The 25906-nt window shown below is 47.3% G+C and overlaps 1 protein-coding gene across 1 annotated transcript in view; it reads left to right on the forward strand.

Annotated features, from left to right (window-relative positions):
• LRGUK (leucine rich repeats and guanylate kinase domain containing) overlaps positions 1-25906 on the forward strand; it is an 84546-nt gene that overhangs the window by 24904 nt on the left and 33736 nt on the right. Inside the window, exons 6-8 of the mRNA XM_075557398.1 lie at positions 3202-3326; positions 7449-7592; positions 25089-25169. Coding sequence (XP_075413513.1) covers positions 3202-3326; positions 7449-7592; positions 25089-25169 — 350 coding nt within the window. The remainder of the gene's footprint in view (positions 1-3201; positions 3327-7448; positions 7593-25088; positions 25170-25906) is intronic.

The following is a 25906-nucleotide window of genomic DNA, read 5'->3' on the forward strand; positions in this document are numbered from 1 at the left end:
TCTTAGATGCCATGGGGAGTCCGCCCTCACCTCTCCCACCCATCAAAGATCCCACCATAAAAAGATTTATTCACAGACTCATTTTAAAAATCACATGGGCGCTGGCCCGCAGCAGCCTGAAACCCAGTTTCTTGGGTCTCCTCCCGGTAGTGGCCTCTAACTGAATATATGCCTAAGTGGATTAGCCCCGTAGGATGACTCATTGCATGGCTGTTTAGCGACTTAGCTTGCTGTATTTCATCGGATGGAAAAGTCCCAAGAATAGCGTTAGGAGGAAGGGTGAACACCTGTTTGGGAAGGTTCTTAAAATGGGATCAGGCATCGAGGACGGATACTTTTGAAAGCAAACGCGACTCTGCGTGGAGCAGCTCTTCTCTGTTGCCCTCTGCCATTGCGGGTGGGTGCGCGTCGGCTGTTTGTGGGAGCGATTGCCAGGAAAAGCCATTGCCACCACTGCTGACTACTCTTTAGCAGAGTTTGGTCAGGAATAGGGTGTGGTGGGGTCTGGGGGTGCAGGTGCATGGGGGTTACGTGGTAGAAATCTCAGCTTCCATGCAGAGACCTGGATGCTACTCCCGGCCAGTGTATCTCATGCGCAGCCATCCGTGGAGGCTGGCACGTTGCTTTGATGCCCAGCAGGTTTCAGCTGAGCGTCCAGACTAAGAAGGAAAGGCCTGGTAAAGAAAGGCCTACTTGCAAAAAAAATCTACCCATGAAAACTATCACAAAATCTACTCTTCTGCATGGGGTTGTTTTCAAGGGAGAGCCTGCTCAATGGTCGCTAACAGCAAGGGCAGGAGTTGGTGGAAAGGGATAACTGGGCTGAAAGCTAAGCAGAGAAGACTTTGAGAAAGAAATACTGGTTTACCTAGAGTAGTTGCCAAGAAATGGAATCACTATGATGCTTTGACAATTATAGTTGCTCTGGCCAAATTACCTCCAAAGTGGCTAGGAGGAAGTCTTTCAGCCAGTAGCCTGAGGTACATGCTTTCTCTGAACCTTGTCCTTTAAAGTGTTTACCAAGCCAGTTGTCCAGGAACGGCTTGGCATCTGCGTTTGCATTCTCCTGACTTCCTGTGAAGTCCGGTGTCTTCTCGTATGTTTACCCCCCACTTGGCTTTGTCCATTTTACTACAGATTTAATGGCCTCCTTTACAATTCCAGACAGTAATCCTTTGTCTGCTATATTGTTACATGCTCTCCTACCTGAGCATTTGCCCTTACTTGTATAATTAAAAAGTAATAATAAACAATACCAAAATGGGGCCAGCTGTCATGATGGAATACATAAAGATGCTGATTTAACATGAACCTGGAAAACAGGAAAGAAGAGCGGTGTGCTTTTTGAGTGGGTAGGGTTTTCTGACAGGGATAGGACAGTAGCATGGGGACAAGATACCCTGCCAAGTCAAAATGCTCTTGATACATGTGCAAACTACTGAGAAGACCTAAGTGACAGAGATGAAGAACTCTCATTGGGTTTTCATGGGACATACAGTTGGGTGAATAGGTTTTGCTTATCGGGGAGGACTGTAATGGGCAGACTGAGGAATTTGGAAGTCCTCTCTTGAGCTCTTAGTTGAAGTAGGATATCCAGGTAGAAATTGAAGCCATGAACCTGACCATCTTGGGGAGAGTGAGTTGGGAACTGGAACAGGGGGATGTTAGCGGTGCCTATTGGTGTCCAAGGAGGAACAAATGACAAGGCAGGTAGTGATTCAGAGTGATGTATTTTAAAAAAAAACAACAAAGGCCCTATCTGGATGATTGATGGGATGGTCTGAAGGCTGCACGTAACTTCCGGACTGATGTTATGCACTACCTGGTTGAGGAAGTGGGGCTTTGCTGGAGAAATGGTGTCCATGGTCTGATATCGTGGGCCACGCTGAATCATGGGAAATGGCTCTGGCCACAGAGATGGAGGGCAGAAAGGTGAGTGGAATGGGTGACTCTGAGACTTCAGTCTTGGACGACTATCAAGTTGGAAGATGGACATTCTTCACGACAGTTTTAGCAATGAATGGACGCATGCGCACCAGATGAGGAGATTCAGGCAGAACGTAAGCCTCGCTTATTTGAAAGGGAAAGCAGAAGCCAATATTGGTAGGAAGAAGGGGGCTGTTCTTTGCCCTACGAGGGCACTGGGTCTCCAGACCGCCTGTTTGCTCTGGATGGCATCTTCTGCGGCTGCTGGAGCTTGGTGCCTGTGTCTCAGTGAGACCACCCATGGGAAACACGAGGATCGCTCACAAAGACCGGGAATGATCCAAGCAGGCCACTGGGTGTCACGATGGTGTTCCTTTTCCTCATTGATTAAATAGTCCTTACTGCGTGGGCTGTCCGACTCAACACCCTCAGAAGCCACGCCTTTTGTTTCTGTCAAGCCATTTTATTAAGGAGCTAATCCAGACACTTTTGCAGTCTGTAGTTCAAGCTTGCCAAGCAGGGTAGTACAATCGGTACCACCATCAGTTTTGAAACATTTTCTTCCTCCTCGTACTCCTTGATGTCAGTCCCCCTTCCCTTCCCCTCCCCTGCCGTACCCCGCAGGGTCCTTTATTCTAGGGGTTGTCTCTATAGATTCACCCATCCCGACTACGCCTTTTAAAAAGAGTTTCGTTTGAGGCGATGGTAGTTGAATTTGAAGCCGAGGGCTCAACTAGAAAGTAAATGTTCAGAAAATGGTGATGGCAACATATGTACAAAAATGCTTGGTACAGTCGATGTACGGAATACGAGCTTTAAGAGCCTCCAGTAAAATGGTTTCAAAAATAAGCAAGGACAGCGAGGCTTCACCTTGCTTCCTTAGAATGCGCCACCTGAAAGACCAATCACTAGAAAAGAGCATCAGGTTTGCTAAAGGAGATGGGCCACATGGCCAAGGGATGGATCCCCACCAGAGTGACCACAAGGGGCTCCAACGTGCCAACAATCATGACTAGAACGTGGGACCGGGCAAGGTTTCATTCTGCTACATACACAGGGTCACCGTGCATCTGAGCCAACCGGACAATGAGTCTCCACAGCAACATAACTTACATTTCAAGTTGGAGTGTTTTCAAAGTTCCTCCTGTTGTGGGCTCTTCACCTTGTCCTACTTACGCGATTTTCTGGTTCTTCCAATGAGTTAGTACTGGTACGTTTGCTCTCCTCCGAGTGCTTTCAGTAGACATTTTCCTTAAACGCATTCATGGTAAACAGACAACGAAATACAGGAAATCAAAGGGCTGGAGCTCTGCTGTAACTTAACTCACCTGAGCTTGGCCCAAAACAAGATCTCAACAATTGATGGCTTGAACATGCTCCCAATCAAGAACCTTTGCCTGGTAAGCCTCACACAAGGTTCCTCATCACAGTAGCTGATGTGTGGGCTTAGGGATGTTCAAGTTCAAATGAGTGAAGCATGCATTCCTGTAGGAACGTGCCACGGTCTAAAGTTTTGTTGGCTCCTCCCTGCCGGTCTCTTGTGTTTTCTGTTTGCCTTATCTGTATTCCGTGCTCCATTCCAATGCCTTTCTGATTTGGCGTCCAAAGGCAATTAGTTAAAAAGATTGCCTTGCTTTTTGTTGCTCTTTTGCACCAAGAAAGGAAAGTGGTTAGAAAATGCACGTTGCAGCATCTTCTGCATGAAAATAACATCGAAGCATAAAATGTATTGCAGGTTACACTTTCTTTCAAACAAGTCAGGAGGTTCTCTGGGGACCCGGAATACTAGCAGTTCCCTTGTATTAACGTCCCAAAGATGAAGGGGATATTTTTGAAAGACCAGCCTGGCTCGCTAATTTGGGGGTTGAAGTGTGATTGTTCATGGATCGTGCAGGACTGCCCTCCTCCTCCTCTTCCTCCTCCTCCTCACCTAGGACGCCTCCGCTGTCCTTCACTACGTCCATCTCTGGGTGGACGGGCCGGCACTCAAGCCAGGGCGAAGGTGGTTGCTGTGGGTCATGAGGGGAGTCCAACCCTCCGTGAGCCTGTAGGCCAGAGTAGAACTGCCCTGCAGGCTTTCCACCGCTGTGAGCCTTCCGGGAGCACATCGGCCGGGTCTGGTCTCCCATGTAGTTAGTGGCTGGTGGGGTTCAAACAGCCAACCTTGGGGTTAGCAGCCACATGCAGACACTTTGCACCAGTGGGGCTTCTCAGTTATTCCATTCTGAAGTTGAGTATCCTGTGGGAAGGCATTTGAACTGAGTTTTGAAATGGTATCTTGGGGTGATCAGCAAGTTTTTTTGACAAATAGAATGTGCCTTCCCCGTCTCCTTTAGCCATAGGTGGTGATTGCGTGTAGGTGCAACTAAGTGGGTTCCGACTCGTGGCGACTCCATGTCCAAGAGAAGGAGACGCAGCAGGGTCCCGGCCATCCTCACAAGTGCCCCCGTGTGCGAGCCCTTGGTGCAGCCGCTGTGTCAGCCCACTGCAAGCTCTGTTTGTCTGTCCTTGGTATGATGCACTGGCATGGGTTTCCCCCGCTCCTACATTTGCAGATTAAGTATAGTCTTAATTTCATTTATTTAAGGAAAGACCTCTCTCAAAACCTTTCCTCTCCCCAGTCATCTTGAAACAAGCACCGTTGAAGCAGAAGCGGGATAGCCAAGTCGCGGAGGGATCCGTCAGGCTTTCAACCTTGGACAAAAGGTTGACTTGGTGGCTGACAACTCAGAAGAGCGGGGATTCTGAATATTTCCCCAGGCTGATTGCTTTCACCACCCCAGGCTATCTAATTAAACTTTTCTCCGTCTCCCACGACTCCTATCCGGTCACCACTTTGAAAGCCACCAGAGACACTACAGAGAAGAATTAAGGCCGATCTGACACATCTGGGGCACTTCAAAGTTCTTTGGGAAGAAGAGTATTGTCGATAAAATTGATCTATAGGCACATTTTGAGTTGGCTCGTGCAGTCTTATTTCAACAAGTTAAGTTAATATGGATATTATGGATATTCATATGTAGTGTCATTTTTCTTGTATAACTTAAACTTGGAGCAGTAGTGGGACTTTGGCATATGGAGCTAAAAATACGTTTTCCTTTTCACAATGGACTTTCTTCATGTCTCTTTTTCAAGATCCCTGGAAGAGCATATTGTCCTGTCACCCATGTGCTATCACCCAGCTGTATGGACTATTGGCCTCCTGTCAATTTAAAGAGCTATAGGATTACGTGAACACAAATCTTGCTCACTATAACAGTAAATTCTTATTGGAAACGTATGCCAGGAAAAATAGTCTAGATAGAAGAGCGATGTGATCATTTTAATTTTCTAGTTATGAAATGTATGTTAAACATCTTGAAAATTTAACAAGAGGCGTCTCCAAATAAACCAGTACAATCTCTGGCATCACCAAGTCAATGCTAACTCCTGGTGGTATAGTGGGTTCCCTGTTGGGCTGTTGACCAAAAGGTCAGCGGTTCAAACTCACCAGCCTCTCTGAGGGAGCAAGAGGAGGCTGGCTGCACCTATAGAGATTTGAAGTCTTGGCAGCCCAAAAGGTCAGTTCTGCCCTGACCTATAGGGTAAGCACAGCATAGCACACTTGGAAACTCAAGCCCCCTGTGTTAGGATTCACCGCTACTACAGAGAGTGAGCTTTACAGTGACATTCTTCGACCTGAAGGCTGAGGAACTTAAAACATGCATGAGAATATTGGACAGGGTACAAGAAAATATAAATTATTCTCGCTACTTTTTGTTGTTATGGATTCATAGGAGTTGGGGAAGAAGGCAGTATTTGAGTCTTGAATCTATGTTTTATTCTTCTTGTCTGAGAAGATAGTCATGTGAGGTATTGAAGAAATTAGTTACACAGAGCAATATGTAATGGGTCAGTTCTGTCTCAGTGACCCAATGGGACAGAGCAGAATTTCTCCCTAGGGCCTGCGAGGCTGTAAACCTTGAGGGGAGCAAAAAACCTCATCTTGCTCCCCTGGAGCTGCTGGGGCACTTGAACTGCTGGCCTTGAGGTTGGCAGCCCAATGTCAACCCCCTAGACCACCAGGGCTCTGTTGCCTATGACTCACTGCCATTGAGTCGATGCTGGTTTATAGCGACAACCCCTCTCCCCGTGGGTTTCCAAGACTCGCTGTTTATGGGCGTAGAAAGCCTAGTCTTTCTCCCGAGGAGCCCCTGGTGATTTCAAACTGCCAACCATGCAGATTACAGCCCCAAACATAATCACTCCACCATCAGAAGCAACCCCCAAATGTAGTGGTTTGGAAAAAGAACATTTATTTGCTAGTGATTCGGCGATCTGAGCTGACTTCTGCTGGGCGGTGGTTCTGCTAGTGTGGCTCCACTCAGCTGGCGGATGGACGGGGCTTCTGGGAGATGCTGGGATGGCTGAGTTTGTCTCTCCATGTAGTTCCAGAGCTGCTCTCCACGTGGCCTTCCCATGGGGCCTCTTTGTAGGTTGCTGGAGTTCTTACATGGTAGCTAAGGGGTCCTAAGACATGAAAGCAGACCCCATAGAGTTTTCGTAAGTGTTTGATGTAGACTTACTGTAGTTTCGCCATATCCTTCTGGCCAAGACAAGTGATAGGTCCAGCCTAGATCCAAGGAGATGGGAGTGGCTCAAGAGTATGGTTTTCCTGGAGGCATGATCCATTGGAAGCCACCAGAATCGCACACTCTCAGAGCCCACGGGACACGAGGTAACTACATTGAGCAGGTTTCCACAAACACCTTTATTCGGTCACTGCAGCAACGCAGTGCTTCCGGGTAGAGTGTTGGAAGCATGATGCTGCAGTGGTGCTTCTCTAGGTCACCAGGGAGCAGTGCTGCCATTAGGCCTCGGTTGAGCCGTTTGAGGAGACTGGATTACGTAGCATTTGTCTCTCCTACTGATAACTTGAACACGCATCTTGTGTTACCTTGAATGATCAGTATTACATTGTAAGTCTTCAAGCCAAAAGACCAGGTTCTCTTCCCAGGACGCATGGGAGGTGAGCGATGCATGGGAGGTGAGCGATGCATGGGAGGTGAGCGATGCATGGGAGGTGAGCGATGCATGGGAGGTGAGCGATGCATGGGAGGTGAGCGATGCATGGGAGGTGAGCGGTGCATGGGAGGTGAGCGGTGCATGGGAGGTGAGCGATGCATGGGAGGTGAGCGATGCATGGGAGGTGAGCGATGCATGGGAGGTGAGCGATGCATGGGAGGTGAGCGATGCATGGGAGGTGAGCGATGCATGGGAGGTGAGCGGTGCATGGGAGGTGAGCGGTGCATGGGAGGTGAGCGATGCATGGGAGGTGAGCGATGCATGGGAGGTGAGCGATGCATGGGAGGTGAGCGATGCATGGGAGGTGAATGATGGAAGTGGAGGGAAAGAAGACCCCAAACCGAGAGCGGCTTCCTGGTTGGAAGGGACTTGGGCCAGCATCCCGAATGAAGATCTTTCATTCGGACGTTTCCTCCAGGGAGGCCTTTAAGAGACTAAGTTGGTCTTGTCCATTTTAGAGCAATAACCAGATTGAGAAGATCACAGGCCTGGAGAGTTTGAAAGTGCTGCAGAAATTGGATCTGTCCAACAATCAGATCAGCAGTCTCCAAGGCTTGGAGAACCATGACCTCTTGGAAGTGCTCAACCTGGAGGAGAACAAGGTGAGGTCCCATTCACATGTCCCGGTTTCAGGGTCTTCCCCGCGGTGACAGTTGCACGGGCCTTCTGAGTGCGAATGGATTACCGAATTGTAGGATGTATTAATTATAGCTCAAAAAAAAAAGAGTGAGCACCTCTTAGAGACTTTGCACACATGCCCGTCGTTGGCTTCCCAAGGGCTGTCACACTGAAATACCTGCTTAGAAATGCTACCGTCGCAAACCTTTGAGAGCAGAAGGGCTGTGTATCTTAATAATTAATGATCAACAGCTGATATGTCCGCATTACATGGCTGGAAAGGTTTGGACTGCCGTCGAGTAGTGTGCATGGTTCTTTGACGTAGAAGTGCTTGAGTGAAATTTCATAGACATTCAACCACGGGAACAGCTGACGTGTTGGAGCGAGGACGTTGGTGGGGCGTGAGGTTGGCCCGTGCCTAGCAAGAGGCAGAGGAAGTGGGTTCTGATATCTTTACAGGTAAGTTGTATATGTTTCCAGTCTGCAGGATGACTTGTGGACTGGATGGATTCCAGTTCTCAGATCTGCCTTAAGCAACCGTTTACGGGACAGGTTACATACTTTCTCATTCTCAATGAAACTTTTTTTAAAATATAAAAAATGTGTCTACATTCCCTGCATTTTCCTTCCAGTTCCACGCCCAGCTCTTCCTGTCACTGACCCCGCCCTCCTCATCTCTGGCCAGAGTACTTCTTCTATTTGTTTGGTCTCATAGAGGTGATTTTAAAAAACTGCAGTACTCAAGGGGGACAGTCTTTACTTTCTGAGCTAACCTACCATTGAGTTATGGGACCCACAGGGATAGCTTTGGTCTGAAGGTTGAAAGAGTTTTTCAGGGCAATATTCTCTGGGGGATTCCTCTGTTCTCAATGGGTTCAGTAAGGCTTCCTAGATCAGTGGTTCTCAACTTGCGGGTCGTGACCCTTTCACAAGGGTCGAATGACCCTTTCACAGGGGTCACCTAAGACCATCGGAAAACACATATGTCCTATGGTCACAGGAACCGAGACACCGCTCCTCCATCATCTCCAGGCGGGTCCACCCACCTGCAGATACGCCCACCTATGAGTACCCGGCGTGAAGACTGTTACCCATGCTATACCATGCTTCAAGGCAATTTCATTTATTTGTCATTAGAAATAAATATTTCACAATATACAATTACATATTGTTTTTGTGATGAATCGCTAGGCTGTAATGATGTTCAATTTGTAACTGCAAATATATCCTGCATATCAGATATTTATATGATGATTCATAATAGTAGCAAAATGACAGTGATGAAGTAGCCATTAAAATAATTTTATGGTTGGGGGGGCACCACCACATGAGGAACTGGATGGAAGGGTCGTGGCATCAGGAAGGTGGAAAACCACTGTTCTAGAGGCTGTAAAGTTCTGTTCCACGTGCTTCTTCCTTCCTTGTGGGATTCAGACCCTGATGAGAACATCCTGTTCTGGGAGCTGCACACCGCCTCGTCCTCAGGGGCTCCAGTGAGAGGAAGCTGTGGTCTATGGAGACAAACTGAATCCTGCAGTCTGGTTCCTTCTCTGAGTATTTCCTTCTTTCTCTCCGGCTGCAGATGGTTAGAGTCCGGGGGGTGTACCCTAGGCGACAGCTTGCAGCTTCTTGCGGCCCCAGCGACCACCCCTCAAAGTGGGACGCAGACCAGACCTTTTATAAACTAGACGATGCCTCTTGACTGAGGGGTCCATGAGGTTATGACCGTCAGCCTTCCAACCAAGAACACGAGTTCTGTGAGGCGCCTGGTTGTGCCCAATAAGTGCCAGCCTCCGTTGACCCTACTTGTTTCATTACATTTTGTCTCTTGTTGCAAAGTTATATGTCACACAACATCGGCCATCAGTTCCTCTAGTCCAGAATCAAGCTGGGCAAGCTCCGTGTCTGGTACTACTTTTTCCATCACCATAAGCATCTTTAAGTGAAGCGTGTGTGTTTCTAGTGATGCTCTGTTTTTAAGTTCCTGCCTGGAATGGACATCTCAAGCAATGCGAAGCGATTCCTTTCGTTTCTTTCCCACTTACTGACCACGAGGATACTTTATCGCCTTTCTGAAATGTTTATATGGAAGTTGCGTGTTTGGTTCTTCTTGAAAGCAGAACAAGGGCAAGGCCCGCAGCCAGAGGCGGTGCCTGGAGAGAATTGTTTGCTCAGCTTGATGGGCGTCTTGGCTCCATTGTTCACTAGGTCTCCAGCAAGTAAGAAAAGTCAGCTGTTTGCGGTTAAGTGAGTTTTTTTCCCCCAATCACGGACCAAACTGTTCATCCTCATCCTCACTTGCTTTGCATATTTTTGTGCCTGGGTGATTTCCGGAGTCCGTTCCTTCTAACGGTCACCATTGTTCACTGTGGCCTGTGACTTAAGGAGTCAGCAGCACGCGTGTCTGGTTCACATGGTTTGAAAGGTGGCCTTTCCACGCTGTCCTGGCAAAGACGGGTTCCGATAAACCTCCCACATAAAATAGTTTTCACATACATGAGGGGGCTCCAAATGTTTGCCGTCAAACTCCACGATCTTGGCATTCCATTTTCCCAGGGACTTCTGTGCGGGCCCTCCCCTCTCCTATCCCGGGGGTGTGAGGAGGGTGGGAGGCAGTCATGAAACCCAAACTCAGTGTGTCTCAGGACTCAGGAAGATGGGCGGTGGTGCTGGTGGCTAGCGGTTAGGGTGACGTGATGACCTACAGATCGTCTGTCCGCAGCACTGTACGTGGCATCATCTCATTTAGCCCCCAGTATCATCCTGACACAGCTTACAGGTGAAGAACTCGGGACAGAGGCCGCTCACTAGCTTCCCCAGGGTTATTTATCTAGAGATTCCGATACGGAGTCCATTTTCTGAGCCTCTGCAGGCGACCGTGGTCTATGGCATTCCAACGCCCCTCTCTCCAGAAGCGTGTGACATGATGCTCTAGAACAATGTATGCTGTCCCACAGACACAGCCTGCAAGCCACGTTCACGAGCCACCCGTGTGATTTTAAGTGTTTCTAGCAGTCGAGAGAGAGAATGAACGGGGACAGATGATAATCACTTGAATGCTATCTTTCCTTCAACCCCGTGTGTCCAGCAGACTAGCATTTCTGCATGTAATCTACGTTAAAAACAAAAGAAAAACCCCAAGGCAGATAAGATATTTTGCATCCTTGCACTGCAACCCAAATGGTCGGCAGTTCAAAACCACCAGCAGCTCTGAGGGAGAAAGACTGGGCTTTCTACTCCTGTGGCACAATCACAGTCTCAGAAACCCACTGGGGTCACTCTGAGTCAGCATCGACTCGACGGCAGTGAGTTTGGTTTGTGTTTGTTTTGGTGGCACAGAGATTAAGCGCTTGACTGTAAACAGAAAGGTAGGTGGTGCTAACCCAACAGCCGCTCCAAGGGGGGGGAAAGGTGTGGCCGCCTGCGTCTGTGATGATTGTAGTCTTGGAAACCCTATGGGCCAGGGCCACTCTGTAGAACTGTAGGATGCTGCAGAGTTGAAATCAACTTGATGGCGATAGATTCATTCTCTCTGTCCCTCTCCCTGTGTGTGTGACTCTCACAATACCTGCCCGTTAGCTCTAACCACTCTCCAGGTGCTCAGTGACCACGTGTGACACACATCTGCAGGACTGAATAGCCCAGTTCTGGGAAGCGTCACCAATAGTGTATTGTTCTCTCCCGTTTCAAGAGACATTTCAAATGACATTTGAAAAGCGTAAAGAAAAGAAGGAGTATCAGTAGGTGAGAGAGGAGTTGGTAATTTTCAAATGTTAAAAGAGATCCTTGAGAGAGAAAAAAAACCTAACACAGTGGCCCCCCGTCCCCAAGCGGGGAATCCTTTGGCAACAGTCAGTCCGTAACTATAACAGAATTCCCTGACTGCCCTCTGGGCAGGCTGGGGAGCAATCAGCAGCGCTTCGAAAGATTCTTTGAGCCATCCAATGAGCACCTTAGAGATTTCCCCAGGACCACTGAGAATACCGCGGAGCAGAGATGGAAAGTCTCCCAGTGACTAGAAACAACACAGCTGCTGGTTCTTGTGGATTAATTGGCTGTGAGGCTGGGTGTGTGAGCAGTCCCACGTCCATTTCCTGGGCACTGCCCATCATTTCAACATCTCAGCTCCTTTGCACTTGGCCATCGTTCACTCCCCTGTCCTTGCTAGATTTACAGTCATTTCCAGCATTGAAAACGTATCCCCTAAATGGGGGCTACATCTAGCCCTGCTCTGGGTGTGTGGTAGGATCATGTTGCCCTGCTTTATGGACCCTTACTTAATGACTGCTTCGTGGTGACCTGGCTCCATGGTGACAGAGTGGCCAGTTGTCCCCTGGCTCTAGCTCTGGATCCCTGAGGAGCGTCCAGGCTGCCGATCCTGGTGGCACCAAAAGATGATTGGGCACAGCCAGCAATGCAGGACAGAGGACCCCTGACAGCAGTGCTCATGGGGCAGTGGTGGGGAGGTGTGTTTCTGGGCACAACTGTCTGTAGCAGTGACCATGTAGCTTCCAGCCGACGCTGACTCTGGCCACCTTGCATCTCGGAGTAGAACTCCCAGCGGCTTATCAGTGCCTTGAGTTTTTTGCAGATGGCTGGCCAGTCTTTTCTTCCAAGGCCGCTGAGTGGACTTGAACCTCCAGCCTTTTGGATAGTATCTGACTGCTGCCACCACTGGCCCCACTCAGGGCCTCCCTCCAGGCAGTTGAAATGGGGTGCAATGCCAGGTTCGGTGAACTTTCGTTTGATCCTCCAACAGAGCAGGGAGGAGCTTATTCCCACCCGGGGTGCTCTCGGCCTGCTGGCCTCTGCTGTCAGCACCCCACCACCTTTGCACCATGTGTCTCCCCTGCATTTCCTGCAAACTTCTTCTCAAATCCTACACCCCACCCCAAAGCCCTCCCCAGCACCCTCCCTCTTTCCTTATCCCATCATGTGCTTTCTCTTTCCTCAGCGCTCGCTCCAACCTAAGATTCTGTCACACCACCCCATATCTTGTGGTTCAGAATGCCCTGTCTTCCCCCGAGAGAATGCTACCTTTCTCACCTTCACGGCCCCCACCTTGTCCGCTCTGTGCCATGCCCAGTTCGCGGTGGGGGATTGTGGGTACTAGTCACTGACTGCGTGACACTCAGGAGCCCTTGGGAGAACCCAGCTGGGGCTCTCCTCCATCTGGGCCTGACTGATGCCCGGAGGCTGTGTGAGATGCCCAGAGCGAGTGCGGGCGGGTACATCAGCCGTGGTTCCTGTTGGATGGAGAGAACAGACAGTAGAGGTCAAGGCAGTGGGGTCGCTGAGAGATGACGAGGGACAGGCGCAGTCGTGGGTGGTGGGAGAAGAGGAGAAAGACGGGTCCCAGGGAAACGAGACCCCCCAAGGGAGAATTCATAGGAAGAATGGGAGGTGGTAGATGAATTGAAGACCTCGGTACCCAGATTTCTGACTCAGTTGAGTGGATCATGATGGCATCATCCAACCCCCGATGGCAGGACAGAGAGCCCCTCCCGTTTGGAGGCAGGCAGCCTGTCCCCATACAGCCGGATGGGCAGTCATATGGCAGCTCCCTATGGCGGCAGGCCAACCAAGGCTGGGGAGCTTCTCTAGGAAGCTTCCCCTGTGGTCATTTGAGTTAATTCCAACGCGTAGCTCCCCCCCACCCCCACCCCCACGGTGTCTGCTCCAACTGGTTTTTAATGGAAAGAGAAGTGGGGCTTCAGCATTATCCTTAAAGTGGGTCTTTTATAATTTCTGCTTTATCAGTTTTATTTAGGAAATTTCTCCACATTCCGAGGTTTTAAATAGGCTGCTGTACTCTCTCAGGATACTGGCACCCACCTCGTGTTTAGTCTTGAGCCCTTCCGGGATTCGTTCTTTGTGGGTGGTGTCAGGGAGGCTTCTTATCCCCCATGTGGGACAGCAGTTGTCCTCCCACTTCAGAAACCTCGATTTAAGTGTTGCGAAAACATTCCCCTGGTGGGTCTGCCGGGATGCCTCGAGCCCGTCCCTTGTCACCGGAATTTGTGATGTGTACAGTTGTAGTGCACCTCTGTGCAGGTGTGTGTTTACATCGGGACGAGCATTTTAAAGCTCTGCATGTCTGCTTCCTGAAGGGTCCTATGAGAGACTCCTGCCCCGGGGTGTGAAGGTAGGATACCCTTTTCAGGCTCATCACGCTCTACCTGGGGCAACCAAGACCTGATCACAGCAGTGCCAACCTGGTAGAGGGAAGCCATGTCTTGCATCTTATTTCCTCTGTGTCTTGTGTTTATACCCTCTCCAGTATCGATTAGCCATTTGATTTCTGCTTTTACAAAGCAGCTGTTCACTCACTCCCTTTGCCTAGTCTTTATCACGATTCTTCTGCTTTCCTTGTGCATCTGGTCCTACTGATAGGAGTCGTCAAACCAGGCCCCGGGTGTGCCGCTCATTCCCTTCCTGCCCTTGGTCTTCCTGTATTCCTTTGAGGTTTCAGGTGGCCCCGTCACACGCTGATGTCTAGAAGGTGGTGAGTGAAACTCTTGTTGTGGAACTTCTTTGAATCATCAATTCTTAGTCCATAGTCTATTTTTTGGTAGAGTTGAAAACATGTATAAGTTAGTATCTCTCCATATCTAATGGTCATATAATGCTAACCAAAAATAACAACAAAAAACCAAACTCACTGCCATCAAGTCAATTCTGACTCACAGCAACTCTATGGGACAGGGTAGAACTGCCCCGTGGGTTTCCAAGACTGGCTCTTTACGAGAGTGGGAAGCCTCATTTTCCTCCCAGTTACCATTTATTAATTACGTATATTTAATGTACTAAATCATTCTCATGGCTGATCTATGGAACCAACAATGCTATTGAATATACATGTTCTCCGCGATCTCGGGTTCATTTCATTATATGCACCATTCGAACTTTTATTACAGAGCTCCTGCATTATTTCACTTGCTGGCTGGGAGGCTGGTAAGGTATGTATCACTACCAGCATCACGATTACTTTAGGGGTGTGAAAAGCTTTTACAAGCTGGCGTGATAAGTTCTCCCCCATTTCAGGTTAACTCTGGAAAATTTCTTTGATATCTGTCAGTTTAATTTTCCCTTTGAACTTTAAAATTGCCTTGTCATGTTGCCCGAAGCATCCCACTGAGATTTTGAGTGGAATTCTATTAAACCCATATGTTGACTGACAAAAGAAGATTTGATTCCCTTAAGTACTACCTTTAAAAAAGGGGGGGGTTATAATATGATTCTCTATTATTTATTTACTATGATTCATTGTTCCTTGTGCTTAAGATTTTTAATTTACACAAATCCTGCAAAGTTTTATTAGGATTTTTAAATTTTTAATTAATTTTGCAGATAGAATGCTTTCTAATGAATTACTCTGAGCATTTCTCTATCAGTGTGTGTGTGTGTGTGTGTGTGTGTGTGTACACAGACACACATGCATACACACATTTATATCTTCACACACATACTTTTTATATTTGATCACAATAGTTATTTTTAAAATTCTAAGTGTTTTCGCCGAGTTTTCTAGGAGCAGTCAATCTCTGGGGTTTGCTAGGAAATCATCATCTCATTTGCTGATAATAATTTTGGGTTCCATTTCCATATGTGCATTTTTCATGTCCATTCCTTCTCTTCTGTCTTTGGCCCAAGGCCCTAGAACTATGTATGAGGAAGAATGATGGTGGTGGACACTCCGGGCTTCTACTGATTTCAATGGAGAGCCCTTAACTAAGCCTGCACTCCCACTTGACTGTAGCAATGATATAGAAAAGATGATTATACCCAAGGTTTTTTCTAGGGTGCCTGTACGCCTCATCAGATCCAGTGTCAACTTTGACCCCAGCCTTCCCTTTTCACTGAGATCATCCCGTTGTTGCTCTGGGTTCGCATGCCGGGAAACCAAATGCCAAGGAACGGCTTACTGTGTTTAACCTTCCCAGGAGGTTAACATGATCCCCGCTGAAGGGTTGGCATTTCATTTTCATATACAACCCGATTTCTTTGACCAGTTTTGCACCTGGGGGCAGGCGCATCTATAATCACAAGTGAGATTGGTTCACGGTTTGTGATTTTTCTAGAACCCAAGACAAAGTACAAGAGAGAAAGGTTAGTTAGCCACCCACGTACCTGGCTGGCAGGAAGCCCCACTGTGCGTCTCTGTGACCCACCTGCTCCCCATTGTGTCGCTGCCCTAGCCCCCTCTCAGTTGGCTGTTTGCCCTCATTGAAACGGCTAACGTTTGCTCATTGAAGGGGTGGGGGGGTGGGTTCTTAGAATGATGACTTCTGACCTCACGCACTCACTTGTGTCATATTTAAGAGAGCTGGTGGCTGGCAACACAGTCTGACGGCCGTTCCAACCCCCTTAAAATGCCTGTGTCCTGAGTTACAGTGAAAGGCAAGCAGTGGGCGTTTGGGTCCAAGTTTTATGTTCTTGCGAAGTCATGTGCTGGGACAGCCACTGCCATGCGGCGTGGAACAGAAATGGGGCTCCTTTGGAGCCCCCAGAGAGAAAGTGAGAGAAATAAAGGATTCCCCTGAAGGAGGGGCCCAGGGGAACCCACCCATCACCTCCTACCAGGTGAGCCATGGGTAAGTCAGTGGAATTGCTCAGGGGCAGGGCTAGGTGGGCAGTGTCTCTCTTCTTCGGGACACGCGACTCTGACAGTGTTGGGCGTTTAGTTTTATGTTTTCACCTTACGACGATGGATGCAGCGACAATGAAGTTGTATTTCTGTGCCCGTGACGTGTGCTCAGAGGACTGCAAGTGAAGTCCTTTCGGGTGTATGGAAACTATTATTGTCCTTGTTACCACCTACACAGAGAGAAAGGCGCCTGGGGGTGGAGCAGGCTACACCCCGAGCTGCTAGCTGTAAGGTCAGCAGATTGAGAGCCAGCTGCATGGAGGGAGAAAGATGAGGCTTTCTGCTCCCGACAGACCGAGTCTTGGAAAGCCGCCGAGGCAGCCCTGCTCCAGCGTATGGGGCCATGGGTGTTGGAATCGACTGGGCAGCAATGGATTTGAGTATGCGGCTACATGGAGGGGACAACTATGCTTGCAAAAAACTCAGATCGTGAGAAGGGACTTTACATTTATCATGGGAACCATGTAAAGGAAAGGGGGCTTTGGGAAGACCCCTCGGACAGCAGGTGGGAAGCAGGGAGCCTCTCGTTGCGATTGCATTTTGGAGACCATTTGCAAAGGTAACAGTTTCGGTATCGACGTTTCCAGCAGCAGTATCGGTGACATTTTTCAGAGCAGGGCAGCATTCTCAGGGTTTCCTTTCAGAATGTCCCATTTCCATTCATCTCACTACCCCGACGCCACCCCCCCTTACTTTCTCACCCTTGGTTTCAATGAATATTGACTATTTGGTTTCATGTGGGTGATTATTTGAAGAAGCCCAGTACTCACGGGTGATGTTGTTCATTTGATGACTGAATCTGTTATTTGACTGAAAGGTGACCTCTGGGAGTGGGATTCCTTCCCAGTTTACAGGTTACATCAGGACCATGGTCTAGGAAGACCCTCAGGTGTCTACTGGTCCAGCATGTCTGGCCTTTCCTAGGACTTTGAGGTCTGTTTTCCATTTTTCTTTCATTCCTGGGTGATCTGTTGCGTTCCTGGTTGGAATCGGTGTTGGTGAGAGATGGGCACCATCTAGTTCCTCCGATCCCGGAGAGTAGCAGTCTCGTGAAACCGCATGGTGTCACCAAGGCTTTAGAGAAATGTCCTTCACAGTCAGGGCTTTGAACCTTTGGGGGCTATCACCTGCTGAAAGAAATACACTTTCCCATGCAACTTATTACCCATATACAAGCATTTACCCACACACACGTCCTAGACTCCAAATTTCTAGAAACCACATTTACCCTTTCATGAACAGTGCATCCCGTAATCTCTCTATTCCATTTCATGCAACGTTAAAACCTGCTAGTTGAAAATTCCTGGAGTAAGCCCATTACATGGATTTCAGGGTTCACTGGTGGCAACAGACCCACCATTTGAAAATAGGTCTAGAAAAAAATATTTTTAACTGATTATGTTTGAGTTTTTCCCCCTGTGGCAAATATCTTCTTTCTTTTTTTTTTTTAGAAAGGATTGTAACACACCTCTTTGTTTAGAGAAACGTTCATGAAAAGGGAGCTTATCCAACTTACCTGCACTCTGCCTTCACTTTGAGATGGGCAGGCTCAGCATTCCAAATACATAATATATGTTTTGGTATAAAATATACATTAAAAAGTCTTTCTTCTGCATAGCTAATCTGGAGTGTTTACCGAGCGTAAAGCATGGAGCCTGATGCTTCATACATATTAACTCATTGAAGGGTTGAGGGGTCCTGAAGGAAATGGCAAACAAAGAGTTAGTGAGACCACATGCCCTCTCTCTGGGGAGTCTGGATGGGAGGTGCCAGCCAAGAAAAGTAGTGAGGAGGGTGGAGCAGAGGATAGACAGGACTCTGGGTCAACAGGTGAGACCATCTTGGCTACCAACAGCCAAAATTCCTGTAAAGACATCATCTTTCTGTAAATATGTCACTGTAGGTTGGTGGGGGTGCATTTGGCTACTGCTCCTAAACCTTCTGGAACAAAGGCATGGGAGTGGGGAGGTCTGCTATGGCGGAAGTCCACATGGGAGATGGAGGGTGTATTCATTTCCCATAGCTGTTGTAACCAAGTGCCCCAAATTTAGCAGCTTCACTAGCCATAATTTATTAACCCACCCTCCCCCGCCACGATCTGGAGTCCAAAGACCAACATCCATTTCTCTGGGTCAAAGTCAAGGGCTGTGCTCCAGAAATGCTAGAGACCAGGTCCAGGCCTTTCCTGTGGTTGCTGTGACCATTCCTTGGCTTGTGGCCACATCACTTCAGTCTCTGCCTCCGTGATCATATTGCCTTCTCCTCTTCTGTGAAGTAATACCTTCTTCCTCGTCTTCCTCTTATCAGGACACTGTTGGTTGCATTTAGGGTCTATCCGGGTAATCCAAAGTAATCTCCCCTTTACAAATCCTTAACTTAAATCATATCTTGGCCAGTTAAAGTACTGGCCAACCTTCTGTCATATTTGGTAATATTCGTCGGTTCCAAGGATCCAGACGTGGATATATCTGACAGTGAAGCCCTGAAATGGTCACTGAAAGGTTTGAATCCACCCAGGAGCTTCCTGGAAGAAAAAATCCACTTCTGAAAAGATTATACCCAAGAAAACCCCGTGGGGCTGTTGTGCTCTGTCTCGTGGGTTGCTATGAGTCGGAATCAACCTGAGAGCACACATGGATTTTCAGCACACATGGATTTGCAGTACAAGAGGGTGGCATTCAGAACTAGGACCAGAAATCAGAGGACCCAGTGCTGGTCCCCTCTGCCTACTCCCATCCCACCTTACTTTCAGAAAGTTATGAAGGGATGTGGGCGCTCTGTTGTTTGGCCACCTGATCTATGAGAGAGAGGTCACTTCACATTCTGTGGGCAGTGTTCTCAACAGATCTAATTGCTCCTTCCTTGTCAGCCGCCACGGGTGCCACCGTCTTCTGCCGAGGGGCAGTGCCATGACTCTTGTCACCAGAGAGCAGTGACACTTTTAGGGAATTTAGACACAGTTTACTTTAACAGAGACCATTTGTCTTCCTCATTTAGTGCTGTTGCGACAAAGTCGGGCAGGCGTTGATTCCCCCAGGGCCAGGGCTCCAGCGGGAGGGCCTTCCTTGTGAGAGCCTTGGCGTTGCCTCAGCATGTGTCCCCCTCAGTGTGGGTGTCTCCTTATCTGCCCTGCCCTTTTCATAACTCAGAAGTGATTGGTGCAGCCGCATTCATATCCAGAAAGAAAAAACCCTTTATTCACAGACAGAATGCAAGGGAATTCAACGCTTGATTTTGGACAACACAATTCAGTCCACAAGCACATTAGACCAGCCAGTCCTTTGTATCTGCTCATCTAACTCTGTTTTGAAGAATTGTTCTACTGTAGACTGACCAGTGTGCCCTACCCCTGGCTTAGAAGGGGGATTAGCTTACCTTCCAGCATTGTGTTACTACGGATGGGGAATCCAATGATTATCCATGGCTCTGCTCCTGACTGATGTTATGATGCATACAGATGTCTGGGGGCAGGGCATATCAATGAAATACTGACTTTTTTTTTTTAAGCAGTGAAACCGTCGATTTTATTGGGGTTGTTTTTAGAGCCATCAGTACCGTCAGAAGTGATTATAAATTACTAAGTTACAGTAACGATTTCAGGGTGTGATGTACGTGACCGGATGTTGGTGTTGTCTGTCTTGGGATGGGAGTTTTGAAGGCGAAATGAAAGGAAGTTAGTATCGTGAAGGGTTCTTTGTGCACGGTCCATGTGTTTGGTGTATATGGTCAACACCATTGTCGTGTCAACAATCGTCGTCAGCTGGCCTGCAGACACCCAGCCTCCACAATTCATTGCTCTTGAATGTTTTCTATCGTCTTTAACTGAAGTAGCTCAGTTTTAAATGATCATTTTTTCCTTTAACTTATAGCATTGCCAGTGACATATTTTCATTGCGTGTTCATCTTTAAGTTTAAAGCCTCTTTGGACACACTTGGAAAAACAAAGCAATACTTTTTATTGTGAATTAGGTGGGGCTTCACAGATCCGATCACCATGTTTTCTATTCTACACTTTCACAACGTCCTACCCTCCCAATAGCTTGCCCTGCTCCTACCCCCTCGCCTTTCCCATCTCTCTTTTGTCAGATATTATCATCTCCGTCAACAAGTCAACACCTGTCCACCAGCTCTTCCGCAGTGTTCCCCAGAGCGGGCAATACCACCTCCCAGGGGCCACTGGAACAGCCCACGGGGGCTGCCAATGCAGGCACCTACACTTTATCCTAGGAGCTCTGTTGGTATCGTGGTTATGAGTTGAGTTGTTAATCCCAAGGTCAACAGTTCCAAACCACTCGCCACTCCAAGAAAAAAAGATGAGGCTTTCTACTATAAAGTGTAACAGACTTGAAAACTCACAGGGGCAGTTCTACACTGTCCTGTAGGGTCCCTCTGAGTTGGAATAGACTGGGTTACAGTGAGTTTTTGAGTGAGACACTTTATCCTGGATCATGGGCTATTGTACAGAAGTTTTTCATTGCCAGAGGTGCACTGAATGATTTTTTTAAGGAAATGGGGGCAGTAAGCCAATTTTGCAAACCTATATGCCCGACCATATTACTTCCCCAACCCCTCCTGTCTCCTCCTACCCCTGGCAACCATCATATTCCGTTTTCTTTGACACGATAACCTTTATTATGATTTAAACAATCAATTCGTAACGTTCTGTCAATGCTCATTATCAGTTTTGTTTCTGCTTTTTAATCATTTTAATGGGAACTCTTACAGATAACATTCCATAGTTCAGTCGCATCAAGCGGCATTGTACAATTGCTACCACAATCACTTTCAAAACATTTTCTTTATTTTTTAACTCTTTGATATCTGCTCCCCTTTATCCTCTCCCTCCCCCGCCATAGCCCCATTATTCTTTTTTTCTATAATAGTTTTCTTTTTTTTTTTGCCATCTCTTACATAATCCAATATATCCATTCACACACAAATCTGTTGTTCAGTCCCATGGAGTGGGGTTATGCAGTCATCAATGCTGTCAGCTCCCCATCCTCCCTCCCCACCCCCTTTCTTCCTTTGCCCTCAGGGAACCATTACGCCTGTTCCTGTTGCTGATGGGTTCATCTATCTTGACATTCATGTGCGGAGTCAGCTTAAATATACAAGCAAGCATATGTAAATCTAACACGATTAATGAGTAAAACACATACAAACCATGACAGTAAGGGGAGGAAATAGTAAAGAACTGGAGGATAGTTATCTGGTTCATCGGTGCCATACTGCCCCCCGGACTTATCATCCTCTTTGTGAGGCCCTTCTGAGAGGGACTGTCCAGTTACCTTGCAGGTGGGTTTTGGTCTCCACTACATCCCCACCCATTCACATCGATTTGGTTGCTTGTTTTTGAACCTCAGACTCCTGTCGACACCTCATGATCACACAGCTGGTGTGCTTCTTCCATGTGGGCTTTGTTGCGTCCCTGCTAGATGGCCGCCTGTTTAACGAAAAGCCTTTAAGACCCCAGATGCTATATTTTTTATTAGCCGGGCACCATCGGCTTTCTTCACCACACTTGCTTGTGCACCCATTTTGTCTTCAGCGATTGTGTCAGGAATGTGAGTATCATACATTGCCACATGATTAGAACAAACCGTTCTTGTACTGAGATAAAACTTAAGTAGAGGCCAGAAATCCATCTGCTTCCCTATTGTATTTGCATATATACATTCATAAACAAATACACATATATTTATATATATCTACATATGCATGTATATATATTTTCTTTCTTCTTTTGTTCCTCCTACCCCTCTTATGTTTACCCATCATGCACCTCTCAGTAATTCCTCTCAGATACAATTTGATCAATCAAACATGACAAGAAAAGTTACATACTCCTCCCCATGAACTGTAGAACACTTACTAGTCCCCTGGACTTGTCATTGCTGGCTTTACATCTCCCCCATCCTCCCCTTCCATGCCCCCATTGATCCACTCGCTGTCTCCATAAGATTGCCCATCCTGCCTATCTTGTACAGAGAAACATTAAGATGGTACATAGATAGATACATACATACATACATAGTCACAAGTCTAACAGGGATCCTGGCATAGAGCATATGAATATCTCTGTGTTAAATAGAGAGAAGGACATGTTATAACCCATCAGTCTAATGAAAAAAAATTTAATAAAATATCAAGATATCAAGGGCTCAAGTAGAAAGGAAATTTTTTGAGAATGATGATGACAACAAATGTACAAATGTGCTTGACACACTGGATGGATGGATGGATTGTGATACAATGGATGGATGATGGATTATGTTGTATGAGTCCCCAATAAAATGATTTTTTTTAATCCATCAGTCCAGTCCCCATTTCTTTCAGGGCTACATATCCCGGTTCCACTTACCTAAAAGTACATACTGCCTTTTAGCGTTCAGCATTCCTGTCCAAGGGCGAGCATCCTAAAAGCCCCATTGCTATTTTTTCAGCCAGGCATGGAGCAGTCTATTACTTCCCCACCGTACCCGCAGCCCCAGTTGGCCTTTAGGATTTTTCAGTGTGACTCCCTTGTGGGCAATCCCCAATCAGTTCAGATGGGGTGCCAAGTGCTACCCCCAAGCTTGCAAGTCTATGATCGGATCCTTTGGGGTCTCTCATGCTCCCCTCTTGATTTTAATGAGATCAAATTACCATGATAATGTTCACTCAAACTCGAGCCAGCTCATAGCAACCCTATGGGACAGGGTAGACCTGCCCTGTGAGTTTCCAAGAACATAACTCTTTTTTTTTTCTTTGCCCTAATAATCTTTTTTCTCCTCTTTTCTTTTTTTACATTTTATTAAGGACTCATACAACTCTTATCACAGTCCATACATATACATACATCGATTGTATAAAGCACATCTGTACATTCTTTACCCTAATCATTTTCTTTTTTTTTCTCTTTTCTTTTTTTACATTTTATTAGGGACTCATACAACTTTTATCACAATCCATACATATACATACATCAATTGTATAAAGCACACCCATACATTCCCCGCCCCAATCATTTGCTCTCCACTTAAGCCCTTTGCATCAGGTCCTCTTTTTTTCCCCCTCCCTCCCCTTTCCCCCCTCCCTCATGTGCCCTTGGTAATTTATACCTCGTTATTTTGTCATATCTTGCCCTATCCGGAGTCTCCCTTCCCCCCTTCTCTGCTGTCCCTCTCCCAGGGAAGAGGTCACATGTGGATCCTTGTAATCAGTTCCCCCTTTCCAACCCACTCACCCTCCACTCTCCCAGCATCGTCCCTCACACCCTTGGTCCTGAAGGTATCATCCACCCTGGATTCCCTGTACCTCCAACCCTCATACGCACCAGTGTACAGCCTCTGTCCTATCCAGCCCTGCAAGGTAGAATTCGGATCATGGTAGTTGGGGGGAGGAAGCATCCAGGATCCGGGGGAAAGCTGTGTTCTTCATCGATACTACCTCACACCCTAATTAACCCATCTCCTCTCCTAAACCCCTCTATGAGGGGATCTCCATTGGTCGACACTTGGGCCTTGGGTCTCCACTCTGTACTTCCCCCTTCATTTAATATGGTATATATATATATATATATATATATATATATATATATATATATATATATACACACACACACACATATATATACACATATATACACATACATACACACACACATATATATATTTTTTTGCATGATGCCTTATACCTGGTCCCTTGGCACCTCGTGATCACACTGGCTGGTGTGCTTCTTCCATGTGGGCTTTTTTGCTTCTGAGCTAGATGGCCGCTTGTTCACCTTCAAGCCTTTAAGACCCCAGACACTATCTCTTTTGATAGCCGGGCACCATCAGCTTTCTTCACCACATTTGCTTATGCACCCATTTGTCTTCAGCGATCCTATCATGGAGGTGTGCAGTCAATGATATGATTTTTTGTTCTTTGATGCCTGGTAACTGATCCCTTTGGGACCACTCGATCACACAGGCTGGTGTGTTCTTCCATGTGGACTTTGTTGCTTCTGAGCTAGATGGCCGCTTGTTTATCTTCAAGCCTTTAAGACCCCAGTCACTATCTCTTTTGATAGTCGGGCACCATCAGTTTTCTTCACCACATTTACTTGTTCACCCCCTTTGGCTCCAGCAGTTGTGTCGGGAGAGTGAGCATCATAGAGTTCCAATTTAATAAAAGAAAGTATTCATGCATTGAGGAAGTGTTTGAGTAGAGGCCCAAGGTCCTTCCGCCACCTTAATACTTAACCTATAAATATAGACACATAGATCTATTTCCCCATCCTCCTATATATATTTGCATGTACATGTCTTTGCCTAGACCTCCATAAATGCCCTTTGACTCCTAGCTCGTTCCTCCATCTACCTTGACTTTCCTCCTGCCCCACTCTTGATGGAAGTAGAAAGCCCATCTTTCTCCCTTGGAGCAGCTGGTGGTTTCAAACTGCTGACCTTGCGGTCACCATTATGCCAAAGGAAAGGAACTGCTTGTCTTTAGATAGGCAGGGCAGGGCGAACAATGGAAGCCTGTGTGTGCATTTTTTGGTACCGTTTCTCTGCCTCTGCCTGTGGTTTTCTTCCTTCCTGAAAATCGACATGGGCGAGATGAGCACCTGCGGACCGGTCTCTAGCCAGCAGAGACGGGGAGCAAGCCCGGCTGAGCGTGTGCACCTCGGTGGGCGGGGCTGCCATGCACTCTTGGACCCTGCGTAGCTTCAGGGCATGCTCAGTGAAAAGATGTTCAACACGGCAGTTTTGTTTTTAAATAAATAGCTACTCAACGGGCGCCTGTGGTGTCCTCCTTTGTCTTGGTGAGTTCAGTTTGGTGATGATGTGCTGGTTCTTTGATTAAACAGATTGAGGAGCTGCGTGAAATAGAATACATTGAAAAGCTACCTCTCCTGCGAATTCTCAATCTTCTACGAAACCCCATTCAGGTGAGAGATCATTTAGTGTAGGTGGGTTGGGGGTGGTTGTGGGGAGGCGGAGTGGAGACCCTCTTGGAGTTCTTCCAAGAAGCTGTTTTCTTTCCCTTGTTTAGTGTTGCACCTTTTCCTGTTTGGCAAAAACACACGCAGTCATACAGCACTCGAGGATTTGCACGGCTCAGTGACCTTTACATCCCCCGGGTCGTGTGGACCTGCTCCCCCACCCACACCCACCCTCCGTTCTGCTGCCATTGATTTGAATTCACTGACCCCCTTGGCTTCTGCTCTGGAAATTTTGCGAATGACGCTCATCAATTCCACCTCACAAAGAGAATGCTATTTCTCACAAAGAGCACAGTGTTTCAGACAAGACTTATTAAGATCTCCTTTCTTTTTGGGGGTCCATAAAGAGACTTCTGGGGGGATTTTTGGTTACAGAGTTGAAGGTCATCTCAGGGCAATCTCTTGGGGATTCGTCCAACCTCAGTGACTCCAGAAAGTCTGGGTTCCTCTGAGAACTTCCCGTTCTGTTCCTCGTGTTCCTCTTCCTCCCAGAAACACCTTCAATAAAGAAAACCAAGACATGTGACAGTGATGGAGGGAGGGGTGTGTGAATGGCAATAAGGACGAGACAAGCATGTTCCAAAATCGGTTATGGTGATGATTGTGCAACTCTTAAGAAGATGGGATGGTTGAATTGTATGCTAGGTGAAGTACCTCTTAAAAACGTGATAGTGGGCTAGCCT

This window comes from Tenrec ecaudatus, chromosome 9, assembly GCF_050624435.1.
Source record: "Tenrec ecaudatus isolate mTenEca1 chromosome 9, mTenEca1.hap1, whole genome shotgun sequence".
Classification (NCBI taxonomy): Eukaryota; Metazoa; Chordata; class Mammalia; order Afrosoricida; family Tenrecidae; genus Tenrec; species Tenrec ecaudatus.